This window comes from Cetorhinus maximus, chromosome 8 (genome assembly GCF_964194155.1).
Source record: "Cetorhinus maximus chromosome 8, sCetMax3.hap1.1, whole genome shotgun sequence".
In the NCBI taxonomy this organism is placed as follows: Eukaryota; Metazoa; Chordata; class Chondrichthyes; order Lamniformes; family Cetorhinidae; genus Cetorhinus; species Cetorhinus maximus.
The window spans coordinates 32,789,747-32,816,702 of record NC_135886.1 but is presented as its reverse complement, the minus strand read 5'-3'; the positions used below and the strand labels follow the sequence as shown (position 1 = coordinate 32,816,702).

Genomic DNA, 26,956 nt, shown 5'->3' with positions numbered 1-26,956 from the left:
GGACACAATCAAGATGCAATGTGCAATTGAAACCCTTACTCTACACACACGCACACGCAGATTTTCATGAGCTTCATGCATCAAAGCACTAAAGCACATATCTGCTCAGTTATTGATACTTAGAATGGGCTTGGAGTTGGGGGTACGTAGTTATCCGTAATCCACTTTTACCCAGGGCTTTACTAGACAGACACGTGACTGCTATTCACTGGGAAAGGAAATGAAAATGTAGGCTAGCCAATGCAAGTGTCACCTGTTTGATAAATGTATGGTCACCAGTTATCATATTATCCAGAAATAAGCTTTAAGCATGAAGGCATAACAGTTGAGGAGCACCTGGTTAGCCGTTGGCAGCAATGTGCTCATTTTTTTGCGAGTTTTACTGTTGGTGACAAAGTTCTACCATGCTGATTCACAGCTAACTGAGGCCCTTGTCCACAGTTGTTAGTAGGCAGATATGTCAACATCTGTGGTTTTGTGCCTGCTGCTCTCCCTAGCTTGTCTTCTTTCATCTTTTATCACTTGAACCATAGAATACTGTAATGAGCTGGCTGAAAAGCAAATGTACTATCAGGAGTGAAAAACATTGCCTCAAAGTTTGCTGAAAAATATACATTAATACAAAATTGCAGAATATGGGATAAAATCACAATAAATGCACTAAAAGATACTGGGAACACTATTGAAGAGTCAATTTAAAAGTGTCTTCAAGCAGAATAAATGCTTAAAAAAAAGCAAACCTGGGTCTGAGTTTTACTGGCCACCAGCAGGTGGGAAAGCTGGCGGGTGGATCTGTAAACTAGGGCACCGTGCATCAGTGGCGTACCCACCGTCTGCCTGCATGCCTCCACCACAATTTTACAGGCAGCGAGGGAGGTGTCAACTGTGTCACCTACCCACGGCCTAATTGTGGCCCTTAAGCAGACAATTAATGCCCAGTTAAGAGCTTCATCCCTCTGCCACTCTGATTTAACAGACGATGGGAGAGGCTAATACTCAACATGCAGCCCAGCAGTTTAACCCTGTGAGCTGTTGGCTTATTAAAGGGTGGGGATGGGGGGGTTGTCTTGTGACAGGCCTCTGGTGCCAAGTGGAGGTACTTCCCCACAGTTTTGCCTCCCCACACTCCTCCCCCCTGCTCTGTTCAACATGCCCTCCGCCGACCCAACTTGCCGGGGCTCGTCAGCCTGACCCCAGTAAGATCCTAGACACAGCTGAATATCCAGGTCCATCACTGAATGCTACCACCCTGGCCTACCTGCAGCACCAGCAGAGGTCACCACTCCTGCTGCTGCTACCAGGATGTACAGCTGCTGTCCCCCGACTGGCTGGCAGCTCTCTATGAGGCTGGACTTCCTCCTGAAGATGGACAGAAGACCTGATATCTTCTGGCCGTCACCTGAAAAATTAAAACAGAGCTAGTTGGCTAAGCAGAGGGGGGCTCACCCCCAATATTTACGCTGAGGTGCAGAGAGCCTGTCCTTGTATAATCCTGTCCCTGGTATAAATATCAGCAGGTGAGATGTGCAAGGCATATAGCTAAACATTTTCACTGCGTCAAATTTAGGGCATTAATGGGGCTAAGGCATAAGGACATCACCTGGCTAAATAGACGAAAGCACTGCATTCCAGCCTAGAAGGAGTTTTGTGGAACACCTGCTCGCCCACTATTCGACACTGCCTCTGCAATGATTGAACATCTGCCCTCCTGGCACACGGCACTACAAAATTACACTGATGTCCTTAGATTTCCATGGTTTTCTCCTGATCCCCTGCCAGAATTCTAACCCAGGATCAGTGAAATCCACAGAGAAATGACTTAAATGACATTTTCAGATTGGAAACTACATATGACTCACATGATATTTTAATAAACTCTACCGCAAGCCCAAAACGGCAAGATGATCATTTCCATTGATTCTGATTCTAATGCTGTTAGTTTTTGCAGAGTGGATGAGGCAGCCACTGGGCACATTGGCCATAAGTATTAATTGGGTCCTATGGTATCAATAGGAACCCAATGGTGTTTCCTGATAGGGAGATGTAGGTCTACACGATGTGCGGACAGACGGGCTCTTTAGGTAATTGTAAAACTTTCCTTCGTGGAACTACAATGATCAGGTTTCTCTGGGCATCATGAGGTAAGCCACTGCTTCCCCATCACACGCAGTGGGGCAATATCAGGTTTAAGGGAGGCAAAATCAGCATTAACCTTGCTTCAGTTTAACGGGTGGGTGATATTTAATGGAGCCTGTAAGAGTAGGAAACGTGATGGGTGGGAGCCGAAATCTCAGTTTGCCATCAACAAATTGCGATGTAGAGATTAACTCAAATGCTTTTGCAGTGGCAGTTCGGGCCTCATGCTGTCCGGTTGCGGGTTTCTATTTTCAATATATTTGCATCCCATGAATGCTCAATATCCTAAAACTTTTTCAAATTAAGTCCTATTTGCTAGATTAAGTCAGTGGGGCACAGGAAACGTGTGCCCCCTGCTTCATGATTGTTCAAGGATGGCACGTACTAGTTGAGTTTGTCCATTTGGATCTGAGGTGAACAGTTGCTTTTGAGGAAGTCTGTGCTGCTGGGGAGGGAAGCAGGAGACTGCCAGATTGGATGGAGGGTCAGAAAGGGCATGGACAAATCAGGGTTCAGGCGGTGGGGTTGGGGGTTGTGCTGGTGGTGGTGGGGTTTAGGTCGGGGGCCTGGAGGTTTATATGCACAAATCATTGAAGATGGCAGGGCAGATTCAGAGAGTGGTTCATAAAGCATTGAAAATCTTAGGCTTTGTAAATAGGGGCATAAGTGTACAAAAGTAAGGAATTCATGATGAACCTGTATAAAACCTTGATTTGGCCTCAAATGAGGTATTGTGTCCAATTCTGGGCATCACACTTTAGGAAGGATGTGAAGGGATTAGAGAGGGTGCAGAAACAATTCACAAGAATGGTTTCAGGAATGAGGAATTTCAGCTACATCGATAGATTGGAGGAGCTGAGACTGTTTTCCTTGGAGAAGAGATTAAGAGGAGATTTTATAAAGATTTTCAAAATCATGGGGTCTGGGCAGAGTAGATAGAGAGAAACTATTCCTGGTGTTGGAAGGATCGAGAACCAGAGGGTGATTAACAAAAGCAGCAACAGTGACATGAGGAAACATTTTTTCTATGTAGTATCTGATTAGGATCTAGAATGCCTGAGAGTTTGGTGGCAGGTTCAATTCAAGCCTTCAAAAGAGAATTGGATTTCTGAAACAAAATATTTTGCAGGGCTATGGGGTAACTAGGTAAGTTGTTCTTCCATAGACCTGGCACGGACACAACAGGCCGAATGGCCTCCTTCTGTGCTGTAACCATTCTATGATTTTATGATTCTATACATTTAACCCCATTTATTTCTGTCTTCAGTTTATTGTATTCAGCTGCAGGGCTAGCTTCCAAAGAGTACAGGGACTCCTGTATACACAGAAAACTCTACTTAAAATAGACTTGCATCACAAAAATGCCCCCTGTTCTAACTAGAGTTCTCGATCAGCTCTTAACTATGCACCTCCTAACTCTGGAGCAATGGGCTGAAAAAATCTTGTTTTTAGCATATGTTGACTGTAAAAATCAACTAGCTATGAAAGAATATTTGCCATTCAGCAAATAGCATTACATTTGCAATGTACCATATCATTTTGGCTTCATGTGACTATTTGATGGAACACAGAAATGTGGCAAAAGAATATACAGCAACACTTTGGGAAAAGGCTCATCCTTTTCCAGTACACTTGATTGTTAAGCTTTGGAATTCCCTTCCTAAACCTCTCCACCTCTCTCTCCTTAATATCTATTTATATGACCAAGTTTTTAACCATCTATTCTAATAAACAGCTTGGGATCAAATTCATAACTCTGCTGTGAGGTGCCTTCGGGTATTTTACTATTTCCAAAGGCCTATGTGTTGTTGTTGATGTTAAAGCTAACCCTGGTCTTTCCATTAATATTCCAAATTAACTTCTTACTTTTCTACTAGTTAATTCTAATGGTCATTATCATAGTACTCTAACATGCTGCAAAAAATAAACCATTCAAATTGGAAACCTCTTGTAGATCAGTATTCCCCACTCAAGTTACAGTCAACACGGAAACTCCAATGTATTCTTGGCTCATTACAACAGTGAAGGGGAGGCAATAGCATAAATCTGAAGGGAAATTAGTGGTGTAGTGGCAATGTCACTCAACTAGTAATCCAGAGGTCTGGGCAAATGCTGGACATAAGTTCAAATCCCACCACAGCAGCTAGTGGAATTTAAGTTCAATAAATAAATTAAAAGCTAGTCTAATAATTGTTGATTGTCATAAATCATATCTGATTCATTAATGCCCCGCCATCCTTATGTGACCCCAAACCATTGTCTAAAATGGCTGAGCAAGCTACTCAGTTGTATCAAATCACTACAAAGCCTACAAAAACGAATGATACTGGACAGATCACCCATTGACCTAGGTACCAGAAACTTTCATGTGAAACCCAGCACTGTCCTTCTTACTAACATCTGGCGGGGGGGCTTGTGCCAAAATTGGTAGAGTTGAAAGCACTGAATACAGCAAGCTCTATGGGGCCTGACGATATTCAGACAATAGTATTGAAGACTTGTGCTCTAGAAGTAGCTGCGTTAGTACAGCTATAACACTGGCATCTATCTGGCAATTTGGAAAATTACCCAGGTCTGTCCTGCCACAAAAAACAGGACAAACCTAACCCAGCCAATTACTGCCCTATCAGTCTACTCCTGGTCTTCAGCAAAATGATGGAAGGGGTCATTGACAGTGCTATTAAGTGACATCTTCTCAGAAATAACCTGCTCACTAATACTCTGTTTGGGTTCCACCAGGGCTATTTATTATGCATTTCATTTTTTCCCACTATCTTGAGTATTGACTTTGATGTTTATATCTGTTAAATAAAGCAGCACATTGTTCAATCCCTATCTCATGAATTTTGCCATATACCCTGGGCAGAATTTTGCCGTTGGCAGGGGCGCTCGGGAAATTGACCGCTGCCTGCGATCGGCACCGGACCGCAATTTCACACTGGTGGGCCAATTAAGACTGTGTCGCATGAGCAGGGACATGTTATTAATGAAAAATTAATGTTTTTATTTGCTTTTGGAAACCTCATCCCACCTGTGAGCCAGGTGGGTTTTTACAACAAACAACGATGGTTTTATGGTCATTATTAGACTTAAGTTCAAACTCTACCATCTGCCATGACAGGATTTGAACCCAGGTCCCCAGAACATTACCCTGGGTCTCTAGATTACCAATTCAGTGACAATACCACAACACCATCACCTCCCCATGCTGTATCATTCTATAATGCTATACAGTATGGAAAACTGCAGTCAGTGTAGGTGACAGTTGAAGGATGCATGCTGAAGATTCAAAAAAAGAAACTGCTTGGAAACTAAATAATATCCCAAAAAGCTAAGAGCTGCAGGAACCAGAAATTAATTTTAAGTTATGGGATATTAAACTGAAGAATGGTAAGGTAAAACTGCATTTTCAACAATATTCAATGAAGTAAATGCCATTCTAAAGAAAAAGTGCCATTTATTTAAACAAAAGAAAGACTCTGTGGTTACTTAACTATTCATTCCTTTAAAACAAAATTAGGTGCTTAGTTAATATGCCTTTACATCCAACTCATTTATTTAATAATAGAATTATTTTCCAACTCATGTGCTACTTAAGCAAGTAGAAGTGACAATATTTACTGGTGTCAGGGAAGCTCTTGTTTTTATTTACACATTATATTTTCCAATTTATCAATTACTTAAATGCACACAATTATTCTTCTTGTTTTGATCCTGTGGAACAGTGAGCTATTGATCCATACCACTGAATTCTAGGAACACACAAAGGGTTAGTACAGGAAGTCTAAATTCAGATCCTCAAAAAATTAAGATAAAGCAACTTTCGCATCCAAATAAACAACATAAGCAAGATTTTAATTCATTCAAAATCCACTCAGTTGACTGAGTTAAAATTGGGCTCCATGGCATGGATATTCAACCCCGAAATGGGTAGCAGAAGTCAGGATAATTCCAGGCTTGGCTCACCTGTCTCAGGAGAAAGTGCCCACAAGGACAGGACTGTTAACTGCAGTTGGGCTAGTCATCCCAGGAAAATGTTTGGAGGCAGCAACAGGTGCTGCCAGGTGCGGAGAGGGCTGTTTAAAAGGCCTGTCTGGGTTCTGTAGGACTTTAATCCAGTTAAAAGGACCTCCAGCCCGCATCCCTCATACCAACTCAACCCCACACAGTCCCAATGCCCACCCATCCCATATAACCCCTCATGTCCCCCATGCCAAGGTATACCCCCTACCCACCCCATATGGTCTCTCATTCCCCCCATGCCAAGCTCTGGCATTTCCATGCCCGTACACCCACTTTACACTGTACAGAATTAATGAACCCTATAGTGACAGTAGAATGTATAAAAAAATGCTTCATAAAGTCATTCATTCATGAATATAGCTTTTACTACAGCTCAATAAAAGTGTCAATTATCCATACCTTTTTAAAGTTTCAATAGCAGGAGCTGCAAGCACTTGAAACCTCTTTATCTTATATAAATAAACAATGTGAAAATGACAGAAATGATCAGAGAGCCAGAGCTGTCAATCAAGCAATGCTTTCTCTGGGGCTCAGTTGTTTTAGTACTCTAATGCATGTATGGACTCTCAACCAAAAACACATAATGAGGTTTGGCTGAAAACTCAGAAGTCCATTAGCCTGTTGGGACAGCTGACCCCCAGAGAAAACATTGCTTGATTGACAGCTATAGCTCTCTGATCTATGCCGCCAATTTCACAATGTTTATTTACCCAAGATAACAAGGTTTCAAGTACTTGCAGTTTTAGCTTTTGAAACCTTAAAGAGTCTGGGTAGTTGAAACTTTTATTGAGTGGTAGTGAAAATAAGTTTTTATTTAAGGAAGTGGAAAGTTATCAATTAATGCTTTTTTAAGACTTTTTTTTTCACATCCTTCTATCACTATGGGGTCCACTGGTTCTATACAGCGTATGGTAGGTGAATGGGCATTGACATGCCATACCTTGGCATGGAGGCATGAGGGGCCATTGGGGTTGTTAGGGGGGGCATACCTTGGCATGAGGGGGTGGGCATGAGGAGGACCTTTGGAACTTTCTAAAAGATCCCCTCATGCAGACTTTGGTTCACAAGTGCCGTGAACCATGACTCATTGAAAATCTGGCCCAATGCCATGAAAAATTATTAGGACCAGCACATGCCTAGCCTCGCAATGCAGCCAGCCAGGCCGTGAGTTCAGGATGTGGTCTCGGCCTGCACTCTTAAAAGGCACTCCTGAAAAGTGGAAACCTGGGAATAGGGTCGTGAATCCTGGAATTTTGTCCCGGCTACCATTTTTAAAGAACTCCCAAGTCATCCCAACTTGAAGAAAATCCAGACCCATGTGCCTAATTGAGAAGGCCTGGGACCCCAATAACAAGAATGATTTGTGTTTATACAGCACATTTAATATAGTAAAAGCCCCAAGGTATTCACAAGAGCGCCATCAAACAAGTTCTGGCACTGAGTCATATTAGGCAATATTAGTCAGGTAACCTAAAACTGTGAAAAGGGGGCCTGTTTTATGGAGAATCTTAAAGGGAGAGAGAAATAGAGACGCAGAGAGTTTTTGGGAGGGAATTCCAGGATGAGGGCCTAGGCAGCTGAAGACACAGCTAACAAAAACCGCTTGCATTTTTACATTGCCTTTAATATTGTAAAATGTTCCAAGGCACTTCGCAGCAAGGTTATCAAATAAATGTTGACGCTAAGCCACATGAGATATGAGGACTGGTGACAAAAGCTTGATCAAAGAGGTTGATTTTAAGGAGGAGAGGGAATTGGAGAGACGGACAAGCTTCAGGATGGAATTCAAGTGCTTAAGACCTAGGCAGCTGAAGACACAACTGCCAATGGAGAAGTAATTAAAATTGGGGATGCGCAAGAGGCCGAAATTAAAGGAGCACAGAGACCCCTAGAATCATAGGGGCTGAAGGCAGTTACCTTGATAGGGAGAGGCAAGGCCACGGAGGGATTAGAAAAGAAGGATGAGAATTTTAAAATCAAGGCACTGCCCAACCGGGAGCCAAGGTAGGTTAGTGAGCACAGGGATGATGGATGATACAAGTTAGGATATAGGCTGTGGAGGTTGGAAGTTGCAAGGCCAACCAGGAGATCATTGGAATGGTAAAGTCTAGAGATAACAAAGGCATGCGTGAGGGTTTTCAGCAATAGATCAGTTGCGGCAGCAATGGAAACGTGTGGTGTTATGGAGGCAGAAGTTGGGTGGAGGAAATTTTTGCTCACTCAGTGCAGGATTTTTGGTTAAGATTTGTGACAAATCAGAAACCCTAGAAGAGCCAAGAGGGGTAGTGGTGTGGTATTGTTGGGTGTCATGAGCTTACATGTGGAACCTGACATGTTTTGAGATGATGTTGCTAAGTGCAACATGGAAATGGGAAATAGGAGGTAACCAAGGATATATCCTTGGGAGTCTCCAGAGGTAACAAAGGTCAAAAGCCTGGGTCCAGGATCAGTCATAAAAGCTGATGCATGGGATAAATGTATTGGCAACCTGTTGGGCCACCAAGGAATTGCCAAAATCAGGACTGTGGACCTGTAGCTATTAGATTGCTAAACATGATAACTGGTCGGGATGTTCTGGCTTTCAACAAAATGAGTGATATTTGAATATCACAAGAGTTTATATACGTTTATAAAAACTGACACATTGGAACAGATCCATGTGACTGAGTTACCCTCTGCTGGTTTGGACATAAAGATCTTTACACTTTGGGAGGTTTGTCTCCATGAGACTTAAGATATCAAAGGTCATATATCTCTTGTCCCCCATCCTCCTAAAACAGTAATCATTCAAGCAGCTGGGTGATCAATTCAAAGCAAGGAGCTGCAGAGTCACTCAAGTCAAGAGCAAGAAAACAGTTTTAGATGTTGAAATTGTAAGGTTAATAGAGATTCTGATGTAAAATCACCACAGTATTTCATCTCATGCCCCCAAACACAGTATGTGGCTTAAGTATTAGATAACAATACTGAGAAATGAATACCTGCAGGTTAGCTAAGTCAGGATGAGAAGAAAATGACTGAAGGAAGAAGATGAAGGCCATAGATAATGGCTCACTACAGGCGTTCAAAGGGAAAGCAGAGCAACCAGCACAAAATCAAATAGCTGAGTCGACGAAAATGTTTGACCCAAAGGATGAGGTATCTCCATTTCCACAAGTTAACTTGTCAGCAACTGATAACACTGAAAATTTAACCTTGCTAAGTTGTACAGCAACTTCAAATGCTGAACAGCAAACAAGTAAGTCAACTTATCACAATGATATGAAACATTTAGGATTGTACATAATAGCCCAGGTGTTGTGATAGAAATAATGGTGAGGCTATCAGCACTCACTTTTTCTAAGCAGTAAGTTGAACGGCAACTTTTGGCACCCACACATGCACAGTCCAGTGCTGAAATCAGGCAGTTGCTGTCTGAGTTGCCCTGCTCCTCCACAAGCATCACTACACTGCTATCTTGTCAAGAGACCCAACATTCAATGGGTGTGAAGTTGAGATAACTTTTTTATTCATTCTTGTAACGTGTTTGTGGCTAGCAAGACCAGAAGCATCCCTAATTCCACTTAAGAAAGCGATGGTGAGACCTCTTTTGAAACCACTGCAGCTCATGTGGCGAAGGTGCACCCACAGTGCTGTTTGGTAGGAAGTTCCAGGATTTTGACCCAGTGATAACGAAAGGACAATGATAATAGTTCCAACTCCGGATAATTACTTAGAGGGGAACTTGGGATGGTGGGTGTTCTCCTGCACCTGCTGTCCTTGTCCTTCTAGAGGCTGTGGATTTGGGAGGTGTTGTCGAAGAAAGTTGGTGAGTTGCTGCAGTGTCTTGTACATGGTACAGACTGCCGCCTCTGTTTGTCGGTGTGAAGGAAGTGTTTGTTTAAAGTGGTAGATGGGCTGCCAATCAATAGATTGTAAATGGTGGAAAGGCTTTGTGGAGTCAGGAGATGAGTCACTCATCACCAAATACCCTTGTAGCCATAGTATTTAAGTGGCTGGTCCAGTTAAGTTTCTGATCAGTGGTGACTCCCAAGATGTTGATCGTGGGAGATTCAATGATCTGAATGTCAAAATACTAAACTTAATCCACTAAAATACTATAAATTAAGAAATCAGTTCAAATACAGACGAAAATTCAAATCATTACAATCACTATGATTAAAGGCACAATAGAAGCTATAATTGCAAAAAATATTAATGATCAAACGGTCACATTTAATGTAGTTTTTGCTTACCTACTAATACCATGGCCCATGTACAGTACACCTAAAAATTAAGCCCTCAATTTCCAATATTCACTTGAATAATGACTTGGGTTTTTTGTTTATTTCCTTTTAACTTCTCAAGTGTCAGTCTGTACCTTTATCATTACGTGCTGTGAGTTACTGAAAATCATAAGTTTTCTTTAAATAAAAGGCAGCTACTTAAGATAGTAGCTTAGTGTTTTGCAGTATAGGGCCTTCTATTAACACTGCTCTATTGTTGGTGCAGATCCTATCTATTTTTCTTTCAGAACATCTTCACGAGATTTCGCGTACAGTGGTTCAAAGAACGTTTTTTTTCTTTTTAAGTTCAGGTCTCAAAGACAAATATCTTTTACTTTGCTGTTTGCTCTGCTTGCTGATGTCCGTTATTTTTATCTGGCTGAATGTACTCAGACGTTTAGGACAATCACAGCTATATTGTTGTGGATACTTCCTAGGTAAGTTACATGTTCATAATTCAGTAGAGAAATACTATTGTATATATTGGAGTTCAATAAATTTATCTTGTGTCCAATCACATCTCCCAAAAAATCTCACAAACGAAGCATTGTAAGAAATTGCTCTATAATAACCTTGTAGGGTCTTAAGAAATGTATTAAACATTACACAAATCTTCTGAAGAAAGATTCCATAGCAGCTTGCCAGCCGAAAAAAACACAGGACAAGCCTGTTATCTCTGCCAAGGACATGTCCCTAGCACAGAAATTCCTGATAAAGTTGGATTACATGACCCATAGATAAATCAAACCTCTGAAGAAAAAAAGAGGTTAAAAACAGGCTCTCAAGTGGGAAAAAGAAATCACTTTGGACAGTGAGGAATTTCTCAAAATGATCCATGCTAGCCAGCCTTCTTTAGAATCAGGAAGACTGGGAGTGAGAGCTTCCTAATACCTCAGTTAACTTGAGAAGAAAGGGAACAAATGAGAAGAAGACTGAAAACAGAACAGACAAGATACTGCTGCTCCTGGCTGCAGAAATTGGCTTCATCCATCTGATTGCCATCTGGGACCAGTGAACCACTCTTATCTGTCACAGGTTGTATGCCTGTCCTACCTATTTAGCATACGCATTATATTAAAAATGTTCCTTCTTAATAAACTACTAAATAAACTGTTCTAAATTCATCAATGAGCTTGACCCCCTTTTTAGGAATGAGCTTGACCCCCTTTTTAGGTAATCTGTGATTTCTAAACCTAAACCTAACAGTATTACTTTGAAGTGCAGCGACTGTGACAACCACAGAAAGATTATAGAAACAAGTGAAAAAGCAATTAATCTGTTCTTCAGTCATAGGGAGTAAAGTTGAGCAACACAATTGGTCCCCTTGAAGATCAGAGTGGTCATCTATGTGTGGAGCCTCACGAGATGGGGGAGATCTTAAACAGTTTTTTTGCATCAGTATTTACTCAGGAAACTGGCATAGTGTATAAGGAAGGAAGGGAAACAAGCAGTAGTGTCATGGAACATATAGAGATTAAAGAGGAGGTGCTTTCTGCCTTACAGCGAATAAAGGTAGATAAATCCCCCAGGCCTGACATGATATTCCCTCGGACCTTGAGGGAGACTAGTGTAGAAATTGCAGGCCCTGACAGAAATATTTAAAATGTCCTTAGCCACAGGTGAGGTGCCGGAGGATTGGAGGGTAGCTCATGTTGTTCCGTTGTTTAAAAAAGGCTCCAAAAGTAAACCAGGTAATTACAGGCCAGTGAGCCTGACGTCAGTAGTAGGTAAATTATTGGAAGGTGTTCTGAGAGATCGGATATACAATTATTTGGACAGCCAAGGGCTGATTAAGGATAGTCAGCATGCCTTTGTGCGTGGCAGGTCGTGTTTAACGAACCTTGTAGAGTTTTTCGAGGAGGTTACCAAGAAAGTAGATGAAGGAAAGGCTGTGGATGTTGTCTACATGGACTTTAGTAAGGCCTTTGACAAGGTCCCACATGGGAGGTTAGTTCAGAAGGTTCAGACACTTGGTATCCATGGAGGGCTTGTAAACTGGATCCGAAATTGGCTGTGTGGGAGAAGACAGAGAGTGGTAGTGAATGATTGCTTCTCAGACTGGAGGCCTGTGACTAGTGGTGTGCCTCAGGGATCTGTGCTGGGACCATTGTTGCTTGTTGTCTATATCAATGATCTGGATGATAATGTGGTAAATTGGATCAGCAAGTTTGCTGATGACACTAAGATTGGAGGCATTGTGGACAGCGAGGAAGGCTTTCAAAGCTTGCAGAGGGATCTGGACCAACTGGAAAAATGGGCCAGAAAATGGCAGATGGAATCTAATGCAGAAAAGTGTGAGGTGTTGCATTTTGGAAGAACAAACCAAGGTAGGACATACACAGTAAATGGTAGGGCACTGAGGAGTGCGGAGGAACAAAGGGATCTGGGAGTTCAGATACATAATTCCCTGAAAGTGGCGTCACAGGTAGACAGGGTTGTAAAGAAAGCTTTTGGCATACTGGCCTTCATAAATCAAAGTATTGAGTATAGGAGTTGGGATGCTATGGTGAGGTTGTATAAGACATTGGTGAGGCCAACTTTGGAGTATTGTGTGCAGTTCTGGTCACCTAACTACAGGAAGGATATCAGTAAGATTGAAAGAGTGCAGAGAAGATTTACTAGGATGTTGCCGGGTCTTCAGGAGTTGAGTTACAGGGAAAGATTAAACAGGTTAGGACTTTATTCCTTGGAGCGTAAAAGAATGAGGGGAGATTTGATAGAAGTTTACAAAATTATGAGGGGTATAGACAGAGTAAATGCGAGTAGGCTCTTTCCACTTAGATTAGGAGAAATAAACACGAAAGGACATGGCTTTAGGGTGAAAGAGGAAAGGTTTAGGGGGAACTTCTTCACTCAGAGTGGTGGGAGTGTGGAACGAGCTGCCATCTGACGTGGTAAATGCGGGCTCAAAGTTTTAAGAATAAATTGGATAGATACATGGATGGGAGAGGTCTGGAGGGTTATGGACTGGGTGCAGGTCAATGGGACTAGCGGAATAATATTTCGGCACAGACTAGAAGGGCCGAATGGCCTGTTTTTCTGTGCTGTAGTGTTCTATGGTTCTATGATTCATTTGCACTGGGTCTCTACTACTTTCTGGCCTCATTGGAAAACTCCACAGTGTGGGTATTGGAGACTACTTTCATTTTTCCTCTCCACTCTGAGGTACTTAATGGTGGCAGGAATGATGGTATGATGGAATGCCCCAGAAATTCCAACAGTTCTACTGAGCGTATAACCAGTATTAAATATGTTTGTATGAAACATGCATACTTGCTGGGCCCCACAATGTTAGGTACAAATCTTAAGCAATCATGGAGTGCTACATTGACATTGCAAAATGGCTGAAGACCAAAGGAACAGCAAGCAAGATAAATTGGGATGATGGAACACACTGAGCAGACCACTCTACGTGCAGCCCCCAGAAGACAAGGCTCCATAGGTGGGCACTCTAGTAGTGTTCAAAAATTGTGACTGGCCCATACATTTCACTTAAGAACTGCATACTTTTTAAAGCAAAATGAAAGGTATATTACTTACATTTAAATGAAGTTTATTTGCCCACTCTCCAATGACTGAATATGCACGTGTAGAATTGTCCTTGACTTGGTACTGATAAATGTCGTAATGTCCAGGAGCATCACCATTTTCATTGAAGGTCACTGGGATCCCTGCACTTCCTGCAGACAGTGAGAGAATAAATTGTTATTTTTTGTAAACCTTTCAAAATCATTTCGCACAATGACGCCCCCCCCCAAAAAAAATATTTCTCATGATCATTTCCAATTAAATGCTCTTCTTCCCATTTCTGAAGTCCAATTAAATGATTCAAGAACATTAACAAATACCTCAGAGTAAATATTGGTGTGCAGAATACAGCAAGTGGTTCAGTCAGCTTTCCAACTTAAAGGGATCCTCAGCTGCAGTCAGGAAAATCTGGCTGGTGGTTTGGAAAACATTCTTAAGATGATTGCTTGAGAGGTTTGAGCCTTAAAGCCATACAAAATTCACATTAGCTACTGTAAATTCCGTAGAACATATGCCCACTGCTCTACAATGCTGCTTGTTTTCATTCTTAATGCTTAAACCCTCCTAAGGGTGTTGCTAAATATTCTTTGCGCTTAGCTGTGCGGTGAACTGCCTATTAAAAAGAGTGTTTCACGCTGGCAGCTTGCCAACTTGATTATATTGTGGACCTGGGACTAAAATGGATTGGGTCTTACACTGACTCCCTTGCGCAGCTGCCGCCTACACTCTGACTATCATGGTCTCCAAATAGCACCCAAAACAAAAAAAGTCTCTTTTGAGTGGGCTACACTTCCTGTGACCAGGCCAGGCTGGAAAGCCTTTGGAAGGTGACAAAGCTCATTACTTGATCGAGTCTAGATTTGATCTAACCGTTCAAGGGCTAAAATTACAAAGTTATGAACTAAGCATCCAGTATTTGCAATTTCTTCGACATTTGTAAACAGGAACAATTTTGTTAATCAAACATTATTAGAGCTTCGTATATCTGTGTATAAAAAATGTATTGATTTAACGTTTACATCAACTGATTTTTCAAAGCCAAGATTATAACTAAACTGGGAAGTGATTAATACGCAACTTGAGGCTTTTATGATAGATTTAGGTGTCATAAGAGGTTAACAAATTTATCAAAATAAAAACTTACTATCTTACAGGTGCTTTTAGTTCAATAACGACTTTTAAACAACCCATGTAACACTACAATCTAGCTTTATGTGATTGAAAAGTCCCATGTAGTGAATGAACAACTTTTGAACTGTGTTACTCTGCAGTGTGTCTTGTTTCTTTAAATATGATATATATTTCATATATATATTTCATATATATATATATTTCATATATATATTTATATATTTTATGATATATATTTCATTCATAGCAATCCTGTTGCTTTTGTTGCTTCAAAGCAGGATTAAATACGAAACAACAAAAAGTTAACCGGCAGAAATAATATATATTTGAGAGGATTAAAACCATAATTTTATCCACAGTATACTTGGATAACTATATACCCTGAGTTTAAAGATTAGAGTCTGTTTTGGCCCAATTAACTTTATTAATAAAGTTGGTGGATTAATTCTTCATGAAATTATGGGCTGGATTTTTGCCATTGAGATAGAAATATTCTCAGTTGGCAGACCTGTGTCCATGGAAATTACCCTTGCACGCACAATTTTCACTTGGTGGGGGTGTAGTGGTGTGATCAAGTCTGGCCCGCCGGCTCTGGAGTCATGTCGGAGGTGGCTGTGGAGGCAGGCGAGTGTCGAGGCTGGTTAGTTAGAAGGCCTGCCTCAGTCCACTGAGACTTCAGCTCAGCTGTGTAGAAGACTGTTAGACCCTCTAGCCTGAACACTTCCCCAGCCACCCCCATATGACCTCATGCCTCCATGCCCCCTCATACCACCCATGTCAGCTCGATGCTCTCTCATATCACTCATGCCAACTCCATAGCCACTCACCCAGTTTCAATTATGGGCAGACTTCAGGAGCCATGTGGAGATGAGTTCTCACTCACAAATTTGATACTGAAAAAGCCTTCATTCATGAAGCCATTCAATTTTTAAAAATCTCCTCAAGTGGTCAATCTTTTGTAAAAACAGACTTCTATTCACTAACCACATCAAAGATAGCTAATACTTTAATAGCTTTTTAAAACTATGAATCAAAAGGTGAACTCAGTTCCCTTTCTGAGATAATTGGGTTTAGAGTTTTCGAAACTCAGCCAGGCATTCATAATGGGCTTGGCTAAAATATCAACACTTGGGCAATGTCAACAATGAAGCCTACTGAAACTGCAGGAACAGATGGCTAATGTTTTTTTTCTAAGCTATACCAGATGCCCTGTCAATCAATGTACTCCAGGAACGGGTGTCTTTTATTACTTTAAGTGACAGCAGCAGCCTGTTTTTTTCCCCTCATTTTTAATGGGCTAGGGATTAAAACATCTTCAGATCATAACACTTAAACAGACTTTATCCTCCCTTCAGAAGCATTCACACCTCCTCCATAAATTTGTGACTTCCATGCAGCAGATCAATGCCCATGGAACAGCAAAAATGGGATCTGTTTGAACTCAGCACTAATTTCAAATGGCCCTGCTGAGTTCAGGTTTCCTGCCTGTGTGATTCGCGCCCTGTCCCCTTCCTCCTGCTGTCAAGAATGGGATCCATCAGAAATGGGACTGGAACTTCTGCTCCTCGTTCCCACCCACCCATTTTTAAAGGCCTCCAGAATCAGCCTGACTCCATGAAAATCTGGCCCATTATTCTTTACTTTTTTTGTAACTTAACAAGAGGAACCATTCTAAAATAACTAATGCCTGAAAGTCTATCCTGAAAGTCGATGAAGACCAATAGCTCAACCATTGCAACTGTAACTGTTTACACTTTCGAACCTTTAGTGCCTACTCTATCTCTTCTCCAAATCAATCCTGTACTATCTATAACAATGACCTATTTTTCATTCTGAGTGATTCTTAAGCACCGGGTGCATACTTCAGTGCTCATCACAAAAAGGCATGAACAGTGATGTTCGGTGTACAATCCTCTATAATATTCATTTTATGTTCTCTCGTCCTTCTTTCCCTTTCCCCCAAAACGCACATGTCCCTGACCCATTTTCTTCTTTACTTTTTTGTGTGGGATATGTCGCTGTCTGCCTAGGAGTTGAGAAATACGCCAGAAGCGCTATTTTGTTTACTTCATCCAGTCTTCATTGTTAAAGAAAATCTTACTCTAAATGCAGACCTCTAAACTAAGTATATGCTGTGCTTAAGGAACTCTATTAATAGAGGCTAAAAATCATTGCTTTAATAGCCACTGGTTGCCTTTTAAAGCACACAAATGTTATTGTTTGATTTGGCTTACACCATATAGTTTCATCATGACAAATATAAAATCACAATAGATAAAGATTAATACCCTGATTTTAGAGATAATACACAAATAGCTAGATTATGTGTTTGCTTGAAAAAATCCTTGTGAAAGGTCAAAGGGGTTTAATCTTGGAGCAATTCACCAGCATTGCCTGTTACTTGGTCTGAGAATTGCCAAACCAAATCTAGATCTCATCCAACACAGTTTAATTTGACTTATTTGAAGGTATTTTCCACAGATTTCCTGTGGGTGTTTGAAACCATCCTCAACAACAGGATCATTAAATTAAACTAAACCATCTCTAGCTCAGGCTTTTTAACAAAAAAGAATCGTTAAAGCTTTTCACGGCGTACCGACCCAATCCCGCCTCATTAATCATGCATTCCCGGGAAACACATCCTTTCAATGGTGGGCAGGCTCTCGTTTGCCTGCCATGCCATCACCTCACCGCTTCCTCACATTGAGTGTAATATTTAAAGTACAGCCACGCGCACACCTCTCAGCGCTTCCAGCCCAGGACTGCTGCACAGAAGACATGGCCCAAAAGGTAAGAAGACTGCAGCCCCCAAAATCAATGACGCATTCCTGGAACACCTTTTGGACGCCGTGGAGGCCGCCATGATGTCCTCTACCTCCGCTCTGGCCACAGGAGGTCCAGCAATCTCACCACTCTGGCTTGGTAGGCAATGGCAATGGTGATTGGTACCAATGCTGCACAGAAGAGGTTGGCCATCCAATGCAGAAAGAGGATGAATGATCTAATCCACGTTGCCAAGATAAGACAACCATCTCACCACTCTAAACTCACACACTCAAGCCCATCACACATTCATAGGTATCTTACTCACTGCCAGCTCAAGGGATATCACCACTCACTCTCTCACACACACCCTCACATGTCCATCAGGCCTCATCTCCTCTGGAGACTGCCTCCTCAGCCCTCCCAATCTTGAGGCCACTTGCATAGATCAACTTGTGCCCCCAGACACACCCCGGGATACCCACCCTTCCCCAGTACAGTCCTCACCCTGCAGCCTCTTCCTTTGCCTGAGGCCACTTCTCCCCCTTCCCCAAGCAAGCCCTAGCCCTGCAGCCGCGGCAGGAGCGGAAACCTAATTAGAGGGATGAAACATGGAATTCCAGGAATGGCAAGTGCTGGTTTTTGAAGTAGCAACACATTCGAAGACTTTGGAGGAGAAAGGGCGGCTAGAAATGGGGTGGTAATTTGCAAGGGTGGAGTTAGCAAGGGCTGTTTTTTTTTAAGGTGTGGGTGAAGATGGCAGATTTGAAGGAGAGAAGGACAAGACCTGAGGAGAGAGAATCATTAAAAATATAAGCTAACATGGAGGTGAAGAAGGGAAGTTGGGTGGTTAGCGTGATGGGAATGGAGTTAAGGGAGAAGAGGGTGGGTTTCATCTTTAAGAAGGGCTCAGAGAGGGCATGAGGGGGAGAGAGACTAAAGATAGATGCTAGTTCGGAGAAATGGCAGGGGATAACTTAGATGAAGCTTGGCCTAGTAGGCTAGGGGAAGAGAGGGAAGAGGCAAAGGCTCCTGAATGGATGAAACCAATTTTAGAAACAAAGAGGTTCATGAGCTCGTCACACTTATCAGAGAGAGGATTATCAGAGGATGGTTTGCAGTGGACAAAATAAGTTGGAGGTTATCTTGGCAATGAGCAGTTTTGACAAATAAGAGCAAGATCCAATCGTACTTTATGAGTCCAAACAGATTTAGCAATGAATGGCTAAACCAGTTGTTTGTTATTTACATATGTACATTTTTTTTTAAAAAAAACCTTAATTTGGAGTAAATAAAGATCTAGGATGAATGATAAATGTTAGTTCAAGTGGTCGGTTGAGGAAAAATCTCAGATGGGTTCAGTTGGTATTTTGCCCTCATCTCTGAGTCAGTGAACTGTTTGAGAATACTTCTATAAATGCAAGTTCTTTCCCTTCAATCTTCCTTACTCTTTTCTTGAAGGCCATGGGGCATGTTGGGATATTGCTGCATGGGTGCCTGCAACACTCCAGAATCTCATTCTTCATGTGAGAATCTAGACAGTACTTAGGCAGTTTATTCATGTTGTAGGGGAGGAGGGGGCTGGGGGGGCGGGTGGGTTGTCATGGCCTCACAAGATGGCCACACTTATTGACTTTCTAGAAGGAATTATTAAGTAGAAATCAGATGCATGAACATGTGGCTGACTTATTTTCCCCTTCTTAAAACAAAGTGAATGAAAGCGTACTGATTGCGACCCTGGGCAGAATCAACAGATTCCACTGAGATCCTTTTTAATGAACCTGCAGGATGCTGTGTTGTTAGCAACAAACTCAAAGGATTGTTCCTCGGCACAGTTGACTTGGCTCACACCCTCTAACTATGCCACCTAATGTACCAAGAAATTAATCAATAAGATTAATGAATATTATTTATGTGAAAGTGGCAATTAAACACCCTCTACATTATCAACAAGAGACAGCGAGCAGGTCACAGTACATTACTGTGTTGCAGTAATTTTTTACAAGTTGCGGCTGCTGATTGGGTCTTAAAATCCGTTGCAACAATGCCGGAAGTTACTTCACCTTATCTACAAAATTCCATTGGCTCCATTGAAATGAAAATGAATACATGTTTTTATTTAGCACCTTTTATGACCACAGGATTTTTAAAATTCTTTCACAGGATATGGGTGTCGCTGGCTAGGCCAGCATTTATTGCCCATCCCTAATTGCCCTTGAGAAGGTGGTGAGCCACCTCTTGGGCTGCTGTAGCCCATGTGGTACATACACCCACATTGCCATTATTAAGGGAGTTCCAGGACTCTGAACCAGCAACACTGAAGGAACAGCGATATAGTTCCAAGTCAGGATGGTGTGTGGCTCGGATGGGGACTTGCAGATGGTGGTCTTCCCATGCATCTCCTGACCTTATCCTTCCAGGTAGAGACTGCGAGTTTGGAAAGTGCTGTTGAAGGAACCTTGGTGAGTTGCTGCAGTGAAACTTGTAGATAGTACACAGTGTTGCCACTGTGCATTGATGGTGGAGGGACTGAATGTTGAAGGTCGTGGATGGGGTGTCAATCAAGTGGGCTGCTTTGTCCTGGATGGTGTTGAACTTCTTGGGTGTTGTTGGAGCTGCACACATCCAGGCAAGTGGTGAATATTCCATCACAGTCCTTACTTGTGCCTTGTAGATGGTGAACAAGCTTTGGGGATTCAAGAGCTAAGTTACTTGCCATAGGATTCCTAGCCTCTGACCTTCTCTTGTAGCCATAGTATTTATATGGCTGGGCCAGCTCAGTTCTGGGTCAATGGTAACCCACAGGATGTTGATAGTGGGGAATTCAGCAATGGTAATGCCATTGAATGTCAAGGAGAGATGATTGGATTCTCTCTTGTTGGAGATGGTCATTGCCTGGCACTTGTGTGGCAAGAATATAACTTGCCACCTATCAGCCCAAGCCTGCATGTTGCCCATGTCTTACAGTCAATGGCATACATTTGAAGTGTAGTCACTATAGTGCAAGAAACACAACAGCCAATTTGCACACAGCAAGATCCCACAAACAACAATGTAGTAATGACCAGATAATGTTATTTTCTGATTGAGGTATAAATGTTGGCTAGGACACTGGGGATAACTCCCCTGCTCTTCCTTGGTATCCTGCCATGATATCTTTTACTTCCACCCGAGAAGGCAGATGGGGCCTTGGCTAAACACCACATTGGGAAAGTAGCACCTTCAGAAGTGCAGCACTCTTTTAGCACAATATCAATATCAATATAAATTTCGATTTTTGTGATCAAGTCCTGGAGTGGGACTTAACCGACAACCTCCTGACTCAGAGGTGAGAGCACTACCAATTGAGCCATGGCTGACACCACAAAAATGTTAACAATGAAATAATTCAGGAAAACAATCTGAATTCACTAGCAGGTGGCACACCATTGATTGTTATTATAGTGCTTTAAATTTAGTAAAGAAGGTCCCATCTTTTTGCTATATCTAATGTGACTAATATTCAGACCATTTGCATGCTGCAAATTTGAAATCTAAACATATATTTGAATTAATTATCATTAGTCTATAAGCTACTCGACCAGCTTTATGAGCAAAATCCTAAATCAGATGAAATGATTTATTGCCACTCTTTCCGGAACACTTTCCATCTCAGAGTAACTACTCTGTGCAAATATTCTTTTTTTTCAAATTCGGGATATCAACAACATACTTTGACTCACAGTTAAGTTAAGAACAGCTAAGCTATATATCGAATTGCTCAGAAAAGTGTATTAGAGCCTAGGTTGTGCCATTGTTCATTTTCAGGTGTATTGCTGATGCTGAAATGAGACACAGTCCCACGATCAAATGAGCATTTATGCAGAATGAGATTGAGCAAGTTCATAGTAGGGTTACTAATTTACGCTATCCCTACACTGCACTTGGTTTGAGGTGCAGAAATTTCTTTCATTGTTCAATTTGAGCCACTGGTGCTGCTATATTACCTCAACAGATGACTGTGCCATAAACAATATCCTCTTGAAACAAGCCTGCACTGTAAACTCACTTAAGCGGAAGTGGTTTGGCAGCGCAATAAATTACACCATCAAACACGTAGGAAATCTCTCTGATCATATACTCTCTGAAATTGAGAGTTTGTTCTTGCGCATGGTTTTGATTTTGGCGTGCCTTCATTCCACATCAAATGAGAAAAGGTATTTGCTGAGATCGAACTTCTCTACTCCCAACTATCCCCCCCACAAATTAGTATCCGATGAAAACGCTGTGTTTATGGCGGATTCTGCACAACACAAATTGACCAAATGGTTGAGCAGGTTGCTACAACCAGTTCTTAGCAAGTTTTCCACATATATGGTGAAGGATTCCTTCATCTTTGCAAAGACCATACAAGAATTGCATATCGATCACCGTGTCCATGTGCTCATTTGACTTTGCTAACCTATTTACTAATGCACCGCCACAGCCGTGTGGAAGCCATAGACATTTGCACCATGTCAGTACATCATGGCGTTTAGACTTGCCGCCATATTCTGAATCTGTATTAATTGAACTTATGAACTCGGCAGCTTGTGCAATTGAGTTCAATGTTAACGACACTGTATATGTGCCAAATAGATGGTATTGCTATGTGATCCCCTCTAAGCTCAGCTCTCACAAGTATCTTTGTCAGTTTCCACGAGAAACATAAATTCAATCGAGTAACACCTAACCTCCTACCCCTTGCATATTTCCGATACGTGGATGATACATTTGCTATAGTTGAATCTGCAACTGCATGGAAGAATTTCCTTACACCTTAATGGTCTTTATCCTGCACTCAAATTCACCTATGAAATGGAGCAGTCAACGAAGCTCCCTTTCCTCTACATGCTAGTTGAGAAATTTGCCAATTTGTTCTCTACCACTGTTTATTACAAGCCTACCTTCACTGATCAATATATGTATTGGGATTCCTACAGTTCCATGCAGTTTAGGACTGGCCTGTTGGCAACCTCATAAATAGAGTCCAAGCCACTTGCTCACCGTGCAAACTTGACACTGTAATAGGGTGCATCAAAGCCATCCTTCTGGATAATGGCTACCCTGATCAGATCATTGCTTGATGCATAGTGCACAAACTCATGAAGAGGCCTAAGGTTGTCACTTTCGGTCCTAAAAATTGTCCAGTCTACCTCAGATTACCCTGGAAGCTAGCCATTTCACACTGCTACTGTGCAGTAGCAACACGAGTGGTGTCCTCCACTTACAGGATGCTGCTTTCAAGCCAAAAAGCCTATCATACAAATGAGTAATGTTGTATATGAATTTCAGTGCAAGTGTGATGCCAGGTACGTAGGTAGTACATCCCAAAGACTGGTGGATCATATCAAACAGCACGTTCCTTTGGCTGTTTGCAAAAGGCAAAGTAATGACAATACCCAACCAGCTTGTGCTTGCAAAACTCAAAACATAGTGTCCAAGATTAGATGTGATTTTGTGGTTGGACAGCGCTTGCTAAACAACCTGATTGTTCTAAGAATTACACTGACAACCAATTTAAGATTATCAGTTGTGCTCATAGTGTGGCTCACGTATGCATGCTAGCAGCTACATATATTCACACATAGGGCCCTGTATTTGTAAACAGAAAGAGCAAGTCCACACATTGCACCCATTTAACTAAACAAAAGCTTTGGGGACAACAGTTTCTTGGTTTATTCCCCATGGCAATGCCTTGACCAATCAGAGTTGGCCTGCCTGGCTTGAATTTAAACAAAAGCTTGACAGTTAACTGTTCCCTAGTTCATTCTCCATGGCAACACCTCTACAAATTAGAGTCCATCTTCCAACCAATCAGCACTCTCTTCTAATGCAGTAAAAATTGTTGTTCCCTTTAGAATTGATATTCTTGTGAATCTGGCCTGATGAGTACAAGACAAAAAGCTACAACAGCATAACTCTTTTTTCAGCAATACTCAAATATTATTTTGTGGGTCTGACTTGTATTTGTATAAAGCTTCTCCTCAATTACACTCTAAGTTAATGAAGTAAGTCACAGCCATTTACTATATATGTTTCGTTTGACTTCACATGATAATAAGTGATGCATAATATAGAATAAAACTAAAATTGAAATTAATATGATTAGAAAACTTCCTTACACATCATTCCTTTTATGAATACTAGAAAGATTCTGACCTTACATAATTCCAAAAATGCTGTCATCCTTATCAAGGTAGTGCAGAAAGGAAAAGTACTTACAAAGTGTAGCAGCTGTTAACAGGCTAAGTCTTATTAAAATTCATAGGTAAAAGATACATGGTTCCGCAGAGTAGCAGTAATCACTCCACTAATGAGTAAATTGTCATTTGGATCTAGAAAGTTTCGTACTCACTCCAGTCAATCCTTACAGCAATATTCTAAGGGATAGGATGGTTCTAACTGGAAAAGAAGCAGGAGCTTTACAAGTGCTTTGTGCTGCCAGTAGGATAATTTAGCTAGTTCAACTCTGGCAGTAGTCTCCTGCACACTTGAGGAGCCTCTTTTTTTTATTCTTTCATGGGACGTGGGTGTCGCTGGCTAGGCCAGCATTTTATTGCCCATCCCTAAGAATCTTAACTTTTACTTTTGCTAAGCCATGAAGCTCTTGGGGCTCAGATGAATGAAATTTGTCCCTTCAGGAAGATGGTGAGCTCTCTACACAAACAATAATACATTTCAGAAAACCATCTGAGGTAAAGCAGGCGTTTGTTATATCACAATGTTTTATTACATATTCTCACTGCAAGTTATACCAGACACGCAAAATGTGTTTTCTTTTGATTTCTTTCGCATAATTCCCCTGATATCAGCACAATTAGCACACAAGATTATGGATGTTTAAGCACAAGTTTCTGGGTCTACTGAGTTAGTTTTAAAAACATCATGCGAGACCCAGGCCCCACCCACAAACTGGCCTCACCCCCAGGGTGAATTCATCACTGGGCGTTTCTGCTCATTTACAGGCCTTCAAGGAGGTTCCACAAATTAAACTTGAATTTTTCGGTAAAAGTGCACCAATAGGGGAGCTAAGCACTTTATAAAATGGCACAATTTTGGGATCAGTAATTGCATCCAACGTGAAAGCTTATCCAGATAAAATGAAGGTACAAAAAACAATCTTGAGCCTGTTATAAACATATAGCACTATAATAGAAGCATAGACCAGGATTTTTGCAGAGTTGGGCCAACTCAAGAGCCCATTAAAAAGGTAGGCAGAGCCTATGCGGCCAAGTGCTGGTAAATGGGATTAGGTAGTTAGGTCAGATGTTTCTCACGTTTCGGTGCAGACTCGATGGGCCAAAGGGCCTCTTCTGCGCTGTGTGATTCTGTGAACATTCCTCCTCCATTCTCTTTCCAGCAATTTTTGCTGGTGCGGAATAAGGGTGCATGTAGTCCAGCCGCATGCAACTCCTCTGCCCTTGTCAGCCCATTGCGTTGGTGGCCAGTCCAAATCCAACCCCTGCCCCAGCAATGTTGGTGCATTTGGGGCTCTTCTGTAAAAATACATGGTGCACAACACCTCAGAGTCGTCATGTGCCATGAGGGAACCCCAGCTCCAAGTGGGGAAGTGAAAACAAAAGTTATCCGCTCCTGGAATTCTTTCATTGACAGGCTTTGAAATACAAAAAAAAAACACTGTTCTTTCAATTTCAATAGTTAGATGCTCTGTTGTAAGTTAGATATGATTTTTACTGAAGTAATTAATTATAGCACTCTGTCCTGCAAAGGTAAGTCGACCATTACATTGATCAGCATTGTGTGTGTTGATGTACGTTACAATACTTTTGTCATTGGGCAAAGTGCTATTATACAACTAAAACTGAACAAAACAATAGTTGGGAACTCAGAGTGTCATGGTCTGAAGTGATTTAAATGTTTAAAGGCCTATAAATTTGAAAAATAAAATTGGGTCTGCAGCTTCCCTTTAGGGAGAAAAAAAGACAGCTGCCCCTTGGGTGCACTGATCGGCAGGCCATTTGGTTTTGGCTTAGAGAAAGAGACATAGACATCTGTTCTTGCAGTTCTGATAGGTTTAATCATCCAGAGCTGTAATGGTTTACTTTTATAGCTGGGGAATTATGAATGCTTGGCTGGGCTTCAAAAGTTCCTGAACCATCTATCTCAGCAGGGGGCCATGTAGACAGTTTGATTGCCAGTTTTAAGGGGTTATTAAAGGATTATCTTTTTATGTAATTAGTGAATAGATGTTTGTATGTTTTTACAACAAGTTGATTTCTTGAGGGGATTTAACTTTTTTCAATGGCTTTTTTGAATGAGAAGTTTTTTTTTCAGTATGAAGCATAATGGTTGACAGCTTATTGCATTGTTAGATGTTTAATTGTTTTCATGTTAATTTGAAAGACATGGCCCCTGAGGTCTGCTCATAGTGGATACTGGGTGAGTGGCTCTGGAGGAGATGTGAGGGTCCAAGGGCCTGACATTTATCACTGACTTGAAATAAAGAAGATTAACCTTTTTGAGTACTGAATGTCTTTTGAATCTTGCTTAAACCTTCCTAAGCAATTCGAGAAAAGTTACTCTAAAGAAAACCTGCTGGAAGAAACCCAGCAAACAGAAGTCCTAACTGTTTTGAAGTAAATTAATTGACTGTCATTCAGATGGAAAAGACGACAATCAGTATATTTTTTAATTCTTTCACAGGATGTGTCTGTCACCGGCAAAGCAGGCATTTATTGGTCATCCTTAATTGCCCTTGAGAAGGCAGTGCTGAGCTGCCTTCTTAAACCGCTGCAGTTCATGTGGTGAAGGTCCACTCACAGTGCTGTTAGGCAGGGAGCTTCAGGATTTTGACTTATCAGAGTTCTGAGTCAAGAACTAGGGGGCACTGTTTTAAAATTAGGTGTCGGCCTTTTAGGACAGAGATGAGGAGAATTTTATTCTCGCAGAGGGTTGTGCGACTTCGGAACTCACTGCCTCACAAGGCGGTGGAGGCGGGGTCATTGAATATTTTTTAAGGCAGAGGCAGGTAGATTCTTCTTGTTAGGCAAGGGAATCAAAGGTTATCGGGGTTAGATGGGAATGTGGAAATCGAAACACAAGAAGATCAGTCATGATTGTACTGAATG

General features: G+C 41.5%; 1 protein-coding gene across 1 annotated transcript in view; it reads right to left on the bottom strand.

The window, feature by feature from the left end:
* The window catches only part of LOC144684080 (metabotropic glutamate receptor 4-like), a 1,228,983-nt gene that overhangs the window by 259,671 nt on the left and 942,356 nt on the right, over positions 1–26,956 (bottom strand). Inside the window, exons 12-13 of the mRNA XM_078547795.1 lie at positions 13,965–14,104; positions 13,698–13,700 (exon numbers count right to left, since the gene is read on the bottom strand). Coding sequence (XP_078403921.1) covers positions 13,698–13,700; positions 13,965–14,104 — 143 coding nt within the window. The remainder of the gene's footprint in view (positions 1–13,697; positions 13,701–13,964; positions 14,105–26,956) is intronic.